The sequence below is a fragment of the Morus notabilis genome, unplaced genomic scaffold, assembly GCF_000414095.1.
Source record: "Morus notabilis unplaced genomic scaffold, ASM41409v2 Scaffold518, whole genome shotgun sequence".
Lineage (NCBI taxonomy): Eukaryota > Viridiplantae > Streptophyta > Magnoliopsida > Rosales > Moraceae > Morus > Morus notabilis.
This window is the reverse complement of record NW_010366577.1, coordinates 1,649,146-1,660,366: the sequence shown is the minus strand read 5'-3', so window position 1 is coordinate 1,660,366 and position 11,221 is coordinate 1,649,146. Positions and strand designations below refer to the sequence as shown.

The 11,221-nt window shown below is 30.2% G+C and overlaps 1 protein-coding gene across 1 annotated transcript; it reads right to left on the bottom strand.

Annotated features, from left to right (window-relative positions):
* Positions 1–8,114: 8,114 nt before the first annotated feature.
* Positions 8,115–8,954, bottom strand: LOC21409855 (probable calcium-binding protein CML23). The gene has a single exon (XM_010110731.2). The coding sequence runs from the start codon at positions 8,874–8,876 to the stop codon at positions 8,421–8,423; it is 456 nt and encodes a 151-aa protein (XP_010109033.1). The 5' UTR covers positions 8,877–8,954; the 3' UTR covers positions 8,115–8,420.
* Between the last annotated feature and the right edge of the window lie 2,267 nt (positions 8,955–11,221).

Below are 11,221 nucleotides of genomic sequence, written 5' to 3'. Positions count from 1 at the left end.
ATAAATTTAATTATTAAAAAATTAATTAAACAGCTAAAAACAGAAGTCTTATCAATGGATTCTTTTAAAGAATTTCAATGTAAAGATTACTATATATCTATAATACATAATTACAAAGTTGCCACCCCTCTACAGGCTAACAGATCAACTTTTTTGCTTTTTGATTAGATTTTTTTCTTCTTTCTATATGTATCTTGTTATTCAACTAGTTAAAACCACGTGGGAAAGATATATTTTTAGGGGAAAGTTTTATTTTAGTATCTTATATTATATTAAAATATAAATTTATGCCTCGTTCGTTTCGCTGATTCGAATTTAGAATTTGAGTTTTATTACAGTAAAAAGTTCTCACAAACAATTACATCTAACTTTTTTACTACAGTAAAAAGTTCTCACATACAATATCTTCTATTTTTTATAATTTCATGTTGATTCTTTGAAGTTGTAAAACTCCGAACCGTAAATTCCGAACCACGTATCCCGAATCCCAAACCTCAAACAGCAAACATAAGAAGCTTATCATTCAAATGGTTCTCATGTATGGTTGGACAAAGACTTAATAAGGACTATTCTTATGGAATTATTATTCCATCCAATAGTTGAATTACAATTCCTAAACTAAACCACTTGAATCATCATTCTATTTCAAAACTTATATTAATTAAATTCTCCCTCCCAATGCTATAAATTTACTTTTACTCTTTTCAGCACCCCAACGTTATAATATTTTTGCTTTATTTCCTTGTTGTTCTATATATATATATATATATATAGCTAAACTGTTTGTGTTCGGTTTATTTTTTATTAACGCTAAATTGTTTGACTAACGCGCTTTTAAATTAATATTTTTGTTTTTCTATATATATATATATATATATATCAAATAAAGTATAAAATATCAAATAAAATATTCCCCTTAAACATCAAGAGAAAAAAATAAATTGAAAAATATTTAATTTAATTTTAAAACATTGTTGATGAATAAGATGGAGTATTTTAGTAAAAACTTATACTATTCTATTCTAATGACTAACCGAACATAATAATTGTGATTTTAATTTCGATCTAATGCTCAACTAAACAATGAAATTTGAATAAATCATTTGACATATTCTTATTCTTATTCTATTATATTCTTATTCCTATTTCTATTCTCAATCCATTCCACTAAACCAAACGTCACCTTAAAATTTTAAGCTATATTTAGTTAGAGGGATGAAGAGTAGAAAAAATTAAGAGAGTGTGATAAACAGAGAGCACGAAGGATGGAGAGAATTGTAACAACCCTTCATGTTGTTCGGTAAGATGGAGGAGGAGTTGAAAGGATAAATGATAATTCTTTATTAAATGACTATATTGTCCATTTAAACTTTTTATTAATAATTTAATCAGGGAGTAAAATAGTCTTTTAAAGTAAAAGTTGATGGATTGTTTGAATCTTTTGGGAAATAGTAGAAAATAGGCCAATATGAAAAGCTTAAGAAAGTATATAGGTTAATTTTTAGTTATATAAATTAATAGGCCATAACTTGTCAAGTTATGGTTCATAACCAGATAAGTTATGGACAAACTTGTCAAGTTATGATTCATAACCAGACAAGTTATGGACAATTATGGACAATAACTTATCAAGTTATGGTTCATAACCAGACAAGTTATGCACGAAAACAGTAATTTGGCCTATTTATTAACTTATGTAAACTATTGGGCTATTAATTTTAATTTATCTCAAGTCTTGGCCTATTTTCCTCTTTCTCCCGAATCTTTTCATCAATAGAATGATCCAATTTGATGGGCCATGAGGGAGAGCATACCCCTCCATCTTTCCTCTCTCTTTTCCTCTCTCTCCAACTAAACAAGATATTGGACTTATCCCTCCATTCATCTCCCTCTATTTCTCCTTCCTACCAAGCATACTCTTAGGAGACGTTTGGTTCATGAATTAGAATCATGTGATTAGAACTATTTTCTATTTACATGTATTTTTTATGAGAGAAAATACTGTAGCGAACTGTGAACCATGATTCAAATCGTGGTTTAAATCATTCAACCAAACTTCCCCTTAAAAAGAAAATATTATAGTAAAACCTTGAGTTATAATTCGTTTCTTATATCTCTAATTTGGGTTATTATATTTCCCATTTCTTATATTTTTTTCCTTTTTTTGGGGCCAAATGCTCTCCCAATTAACGACCGTGCTAATTACCCATGAAAAAAGATAAAATAAAAAATCGTCGTCCACCAAAAAAACACCCTTAACAGTCTTGTATATAACTCTCGGGGTCACGAATTACAATCATATTATAAAATAAAAAAATAAACCGCTAAAAAGTACTAAAAAGAAAAATATATATTTTTGAATAATGAAAAAACTACTTCGAAGTTGGCCCCGTTCATTTCGCCAATTCGAGTTTATAATTCGAGTTTTACTACAGTAAAAAGCTCTCATAAACAGTCACATTTAACTTTTTTATTACAGTAAAAAAATCTCATACAAAATCACATTTCAACTCAAATTACAAACTTAAATCAACGAAGTGAACGGGCCCTTAAATTTTTTAAATTGCTTTATATCATACGAAGCAACACCAATTTGTCTCCAACATCAGCCACCAATGCTAAAAAAAATAAAAAGTAAAAATGATACAGTACTGTTCTTTTTGTGGATATGTAATTGAGCGAATAACAACAAAAATTTAATTGGAAGATTACTTATCGAGGATCTAGGCTTTTAAGTTCAGTTCAAAGCAAGTTGGGGAGGCAATTGACAATGTTATTACTTTTAGAAGAATTAAGCTCTTGTTCATTTCACAACTTAAGTCACAATTATTTAAGTTTTTTTATTATAATATTTTTTTTTACAAATATTTAAATTTGTTGTGTCAAACGTTAAATTAAACAGATTTAAAATAAAATATGAATAAAAGAAAATTCAAGAGACAAAAGAATTTAACGTGGTTCGGTTTTTAACCTACGTTCACGAACAGAAACGACGAAAAAATTCTACTATAACCAAAAGAAATTATAAAAACTTGTCAAATATTTCTCACCACCCAAATTCTGAATACACCTAAAATCTCTCAACCTAAAAACAAAAATATCAAATATCAAAGAATTAAATTCTCTAACTAAATCCCACTCAAAATAAATAAAAGAGAGACAATTGTGTATCAATGGGAATAACCAAACGTGCTGCTCTCCTCATGCACGGCTCTGTCACTCTTGCGGCTATATATATATATATATATATATATATATATGGGGTTAAACTCTTCACAAATTAATTAATTATTTTAAACTTATATATATATATATATATACTTTCTAAAAACCTTAGTCGGCAAGCTCTTAATGAGAGACATAGGCCTTGGGCCCAATAACAAAAACAAAGCTTCATGGGCTTAATTAAAGCCACGAACCTAACAATTTACACCTCGGTGAAAATTAAGCCAAGCCTAAATAATGAAATTCCTTCGTCATCTCCTCCAAAACCCCATAGGGCTAATTCTAATTTACAACACCAAATAAGTCTAAGCGACGCCTAAACTTTTAAACAACAACCAACTTGATCACCGAACTTGTCACAATTAATTCAATACAAACCAGATTATCAAGCTCCACATGTTCACGAATATTAGGATCTTTATCTGCAACTATTAACTCTCTATCTTCAAATAGGATGGCAAAATCATCAACTCTGTGAATTACCAAACTTGGTGACTTTGGCTCAACAAACCACAACCAATAGCCGCTCACCCCAAACTCAAATCTTAGGAATGCTTTTGTCCTTCACTCAAGTTTACCGTCACTCACATGAGCACAAATAGAACAACCAAATCTCAAAATGTTGTGAAGAAAATGTTTGGAGGAGGGGGTATTTATAGAGAAATTTTTTGGTTAAAAAAATCATTTTTCCCCAAAATTTGACCTCCAACGGCTATTTTTTTGTCTTCAGCAGGTCAGGCTTCGAGCGGCTGGTTGGGCATCTCGGGCAATGGCCCAAAATTGAGTCGTTGTAGTTGGGTAGTTCGGGTCGATCAAAAATCTAGCCGTTAAAGTCGGGTATTCGAGCGGCGGTCCGGTCAGGTAGCAATTGTCAAAAAACTAGCCGTTGATTTAGGCACCCGGGTGGGCATAACGGTGGACATCAGGCAGGGAGTTTCAACAGGCGGCGAGCACGTTCCGTTTTTCTTCTTCAGGCTACCCGAACCCGAGCCCGATTTAAGAGACTGGTCGGGCGGACAAAGGATCCTACTCACTGAACTTGAAAAAATTCAAGTATCGGGCATGCCCTTCACCTGAAGTTCCAGCACTACCTTAGACTGGCTTTGTTCTCCATCATTTTTATTTTTTATTTGATTTTTAGTTTAGTTTCATTTTAGTTTATTTTGTTTCATTTTAGTTTCTCCTTTATTTATTCATTTAATCCTCATTTGTGTAAATTTGAAGCTTAATTGGAATTAAGAAGAAGCATAAATTGAAAAATAAATAAAAATAGTAATAACTAATTTTCATAGCATAAATAACTTTACAACGATTGCATTGCAAATGTTAGACAAGGAATGTATCTAAAAGGAAATTATTCTTCTGGTAAACAACTCCTCCACTCCACTGGCATCCAGTACTTTGAAAATCTTCAGAATAGGTACTCTTGCTCAAATTCATTAATGTCTGAATTCATATTGAAAAGCTGGTGCAGCAACAGAACCTGTACACACACACACCAAAAAAAAAAAAAAAAAAAAAAAAAAAAAAAAAACAAAAAAAAAAAAAAAAAAAAACGTAAATCAATAATTACAGGAAGAGGAAGGAGCACGCATGATCATTTAGAAATGTTTAGTTCATGAATTAAAATCATAAAATTAGAACTATTTTTTATTTATGTGTATTTTTTATAAGAGAAAACACTATATCCAACTATGAACCATAATTTGAATCGGGATACGAATCCCCCAACCAAACAATCCCGAAGAAATGGTTGTTTCCGTTGGTTTGGTCTTGAATTAATGTCATGAAATTTGGGATCCAAGTTCAGATTTTGGAAATTTGATGAAGATTAAAAGAAGAAACGAAAGATTTCTCTCCAGTGTCTAGATTCTGTGTGATGTCTTCTTAATTCAGTTTCTATTTTTTTTTAATTGAATTTGTTTGTATTTAAAGTCTTTTAGTTTTTTCTTTTTTTATCATTTTCAATTATTGCTCATATATATGCTATAATTTGTCTTACAATATAGAAAAATCTCAACCGTGTTTGAAGTTGCGAGCTATTTCAGGAGTTGGTTGACATATAAAGTAGCATTTAACAGAGTTGAGACAACACACTTTTCAATTTGATGAGGTGACAACCCTCAAGTTCAACATACTTTTCAATTGGATGCATACGCTTGTTAATGAGAAAACAACTGATCAGTTGATATTTCAACTTGCCATTTTTTAAAAACAACCTTCAAATATTTTATATCAATTTTAATTTTGTCAGAAAGTTATTTTACCATTTACTATATTATTCAAAACTAGGGCTAGGTTATAATTTTCCCATTTGATCTCTAATTACATGTTTATCCATCAGTAATTTATTTATGATCCTATAATTAATAAAAGGAATGTATATTTTATATCTAATTAAATTATTAATATATACGCTTGGTAGTTACAACTCTTCTTAAAAGAAGTCATATGACGAAATAAGAGTTAAGATTGCGGACGACTGCGGAACCTTGGGTAGAGGTAGGGCTAGGGGTGTCGTCTGAAACGTTGGCTGTGGTTGGAAATAGATCTATGTATTGTTTGTTTTAACAATTCAAACCATAGCTCAAATCTTTAAGGGTTCATTTGGTATGAGAGTTTAAATTAGGATGATTCTAGTTTTGATTTTAAAATTAGAACCATGATTTATTATTTAGGTCCAAATAATGGTTCTAAAATCAGAATCATAATCATGGGTTTAAACCACCCAAAATTAAGGGGTGTGTGATTTTAGAATTATGGGTGATTCATGGTTTAAAACATCACATCAGGACTTAAATTTTGAATCAGAATCATTTAAATCAAACACTGATTCTAAATGAGTGAAATCAGAACCACTTTTTACTTTTTGTAAACAAATATTGGTTTGAACCCGGAATCAAAATCCTTATACCAAATAGCAACTAATTTTAGAATTAACCCCATTTAATTCACACAATCTGAATTGTTTTCTATAGTGATAACAATTCGGATTTTACTTTTTGTCTTTCCTCAACTTGCTTAAAAATGTCATAACTTCTTCGTTTCAATTCCGATTGAAATGATTTTTTTTTTCAATGTGTTCATCATGAAGAGACCCATCCATATTGCATATTTTTTAATGCCATTTACAATAAGGTTTTATAAGATTTGTTATAAAACTATAATGACAGTTTTCAACACTTTATCCAAACACATTTTAAATTTTATTCTCAATTTAAATTATAATTTATTTGCGTATCTAAATACCGATTCCAATCTCAATTCGAACCAAAACACACAATCCCAGGGAGAACCAAACCTTAGATTACCAGTTACCATTATTAGCATCATGTGATATATGTAAATTGAATGCCACTATGTGTAATTAATACTAAAAGAATGTTCTTTAGCTCAACCTTTGTTATAACAAGCATCACACTTTAGATCAGAGATATCTTTAGCAATAAGGAAAAAAAAAAAAAAGGGGGGGGGGGGAATTTTGTACGGCATAAACTGTTTTTTACCCTACCAAAATTAGTAAAAATTGTTATTTTAATCGTTGAATTAATTTTTTTTTACAGTTTAATATTTGAGAATTCACATAAATTTGGTAGGATAAGAAAAAAGTTCCTACCATAGAAATTTACAAAAAGTAATTACATAATTCCTCTAAGAGCCTCATTTTTCGCTTGGCTGACCAACTACCCAATACTACTACGCAGGCTCATCAAAACAATATACTTTTTAGCTTCACTTCCATGGAATTATTTTTCTTTGGTGGATTTCAGTACAATTCCAAGAATAAATTTCAGTAATATATATTTCTTTAAAGAATAATCCCATACTATGTATGCGATGAGTTGTTACCTTTACCTACATACATATGTTAAGTTATTACTTTCGTGCCGGTTTGTTTGGAGGGTTTAGATGGGTTTGAAACCAGCTTTTGAGTTCAAATTCTTATTTAGTTGCATTACATTTTGAACTTGAATTTAGGTTTAGGGTTCTTTGAAGGTTGAACTCAATTTTACCCTTTCTCTTCACAAAGTTCTTAAGGTTATAATCTATTTACCGTTTAAAACTCAACGCAAAGATTCACAAGAACTATTTTCACTTATATTTTGTAAAAATCTATAATTCTAATAATGTCACTAAATACTAATTCAAATCAGCAAAACTCATATATAGATTCAAACTCACATAATTCAAACAATTTGCAAAGTAAACGGGGTTCTTAAGCAAAGCGTGTATCACCGGTCCTAATTGTAATTGGTGACTTGTAACAGTAATAATAATAGTAATAATGGTAGGGTCACATAACACTTTGTCACTTTCCTCATGAGGGAATTTAGACAATATTATTATTATTATTATTATTATTATTATTATTATTATTATGTCCGTGTTGAAGTCAGCAAAGCAAAGCATGCTCATATTCTTCCTATTTATGTTCCTTGCGTAAGGCAGTAACTTTTGGGTCCTATACAGACTAAGCTGAATACATATTTTACTGGACCATTAAAATTCTTTCTAAATTTCTTCCTTAAAAACAAATTATTTAATTAATTCAGCTCAATTCAATTCAAACAAACAAATGTCAAACCATTAATTAGATTAGATGGGCATGGAACGGCGTGCACCACAAAACTTGTAGTCCAGTCCACACGGAGTCGGACAATAATATGTCACATGATTCACATTCATAGGCTTATAATAAGCTAATTGGCTAATTCCACTAACGTGTTTGCTTTTTTCCACCACTCCAATTGCAAACGCATAATGACCATACGATTAGGAAATTAATTAGAAAGGAGCAATTAGCAAATTAATTAATAAGCACCGAAAAGACTTTAAAAAATAATAATAATAATAATAATAGTGAGCGGAATTTAAACGAGACGTAGCCATAAGGAAAATCATTATGATTAAGATTTAAGAACCAAACCTAAGCCTAATTCCACAACTTTTTTTTTTTGGTTTCGTTTTAATTTGCTACTGGGAATGATAATATCGCCAATTAATTACCAAACAAACGGATCTGAAAAGATAAGCAGTAATAATATATTATTATCTACAGCAGCGGTTAGCAGGAGGAGTATTAAATGAAAAATTAAACCTAGCTAAGCTAATCCTTATCAATTTCCTACCGTACGGTGCGGTTGATTTTGTTCGAGTAATTGATAGAGAATATATTTGAGCAGTGGATGATATTATCAAGAGGCGCGGGTCATCATCTTCTTGAACTCCTCGAAATTGACGCTGCCGTCGCCATCGGCATCGACGGATCTGATCATGCGAGAGCAGTCACTGAGCGAACACTTCTCCCCGAGGCTCCTGAGAACGGAGTGTAGCTCGCGGGAGGAGATGACGCCGTTCTTGTCGAGGTCGTACAGATCGAAGGCGTCGCGGAGCTCCTTCTCGTTGGCGGCCCCGTCGTTCTCAGATCCTCCGCTGTGGAACTTCACGAACTCGTCGAAATCAATGTAGCCGTCTCCGTCGGCGTCAATCTCAGCCATCACTCGCTTCACTTCGTCGTCGGAGGTTTTGGAGCCGAGAGCGCCGAGGACGTCCCTCAGCTCCGACCGGGAGATCTTTCCGTCGCGGTTCTTGTCGAACTTGTTGAATATCTTTTGCACCTCCTCCATCGATCCTAGCGAGTTCTTAGCCATTACTACAACTTCTTTTTCTTTTTCTTTTGGTGTTTCCTTCAGATTAGCTATTGAGAGAAAGAGACTTTAGACTGAACCGCCTGCAACATCTTTTTTTATATACAGATATATATAATAGCGAGATATAGTATCATTATCAGCCTTAACGCGGTTTTTCTCTGCCCACGCGTTTTTTAATTGTCAAATTACATTTGTATCCCTTTGCGTATCTGGAAAGTTGACAATGGCCTATTTAGTAGTACAGTAAATTTTAAAAAAATTATTTTTAATTATGTTAGATAAAAAAAAAATAGCGAAAATAGTAGAAAATATGTCAATATAAAAAGCTTGAAGAAGTATATATGTTAATTTTTAGTTATAGAAATTAATAGGTCATAATTTGTTAAGTTATGGTTCATAATCAGATAAGTTATGGACAAATTTGTCAAGTTAAGGTTCATAGCCAAACAAGTTATGGATAAAAATTGTGATTTATAGACAATAACTTGTCAAGTTATGGTTCATAACTATACAAGTTATGGACAAAAATAATAATTTGGACTATTTATTAACTTATGTAAACTATTGGCCTATTAATTTTAATTCATTTCAAGTCTTGGCCTATTTTCCTCTTTCTCCCAAAAAATAGTTGTTACAAAAATTAATTGAGTATTTGGTAAACTATAATTATATAAAGGTGTGTTTGGTTCAAGAATTCGTATCATGATTCGATTATGGTTCATGGTTCACTACAGTATTTTTTCTCATAAAAAACACACGTAAATTGAGAATGGTTCTAAAGCATGATTCTGAATTTATCAACCAAACGTGCTCTAAGTGTTACTAGTTTTAAAAGTAGTGTAATATTATTTGGTAAATTATGATATTTAATTATTATAGATAGTTAAGATGACCGTAATTAATAATATTAAATTAATATATTAATAATAGATAAATTATTATTAATGAGTAAATTAGTAATTAAATTATACATATAATTAATTAATATGCTAAACAATTAAAAATAGTCATTAGAAATTAATTATAAGTAATTTACTCATATTTATTAGATTATAAGTAATTAATTAGTATATTAAGAAAAATAATTAGTACAAACATAATTTATTAATATTCTTATTACTTAAATTATTAATTTTAGTTACATAATTAAATAATTAGTTAATTAATTACTAATGTTTATTTAATAATTTATTATTTGATAATTATTCTTTTTATAATGATTAATTAATAATTATTATTATTGATTAATATATTAAATATTAATTATTATAATTTAATATTAATTATTAATTGAGTAATTACTATTTATTTTTTGTTTACTAACTTCCGATCTTAAATTAATATTCAATTAATAATTAAATCATTACTATCTATTTATTAATTATGAATTAATATATAATATAATTAATTATTAATTATTTAATATAACTTTATTAATAATCATTAATTTTACTATCCTGATTTCTGCACAATTTAAAATCTAAAATTGTCTTAAGCTACTTCTGATTTTGACTATAGATTATTCAAGAATTTTTTAAAAATTATTTTTTATGATCTTTACCAAACACCATTATCAGTTTCGATAATTAAAAAAGTGATTTTGAATTCCGAGAGGCACTACTAAACGCGTCCAATCTCTAATAATGATGTATAATTGCCAGATATCCCATTTTTAATGCTTTACTTGCCTATTCTCTTTGTTAAAGTAACTTGCCTATTCTTGTGATAGTAGATAAGTAGCAGACAATTTTTAACGTTATATAACAATTTAGAAAGAAAATGTTGTATTCATTAGTTAAAACTTAAAAGCTATATGTCTTTACTTACAGGATATTTATCTCGTATAACTTAACAAAAGATTCTCCTTGTTATTTTTATAAACTTTATTTTTTTTAATTTACAAAATAAGTAGACTTCCTAAGGAGAATTGATATGGAAATTAAAAAAAAATTAAAAGAAAAGGCAGTTGAACAAAAGGTAGTGATCGTGTGCATTACGCAAGGGGAAAGTGGAAGAAGAGGGAATCAGGAAACTAACCATCAAAGAAAGAAAGTAGCTGACTTGACGGTTGGTCTAGGAATAGAATGTTGACACGTGTAAATGAAGAGAGAGCGTAGGTAGGTCAAGCTGCATTTTCTTCATAATTAATAAATATTAAAAGTAAAAATAAATAAAAAATTGTAGAAAGGCAAACTGTAGCAATTGTGGTTACGGTTGACAGTTGGGGTAGATGAATAAGACTCCATACCTGTTCTCCCGCGTGAACTGATTTGCTTCAAAGTCAGGGTACCATTCGTATTGGAGAAGCGCGTAGAGTACAAGTCTAAAACATTTCTTTGCTTTCC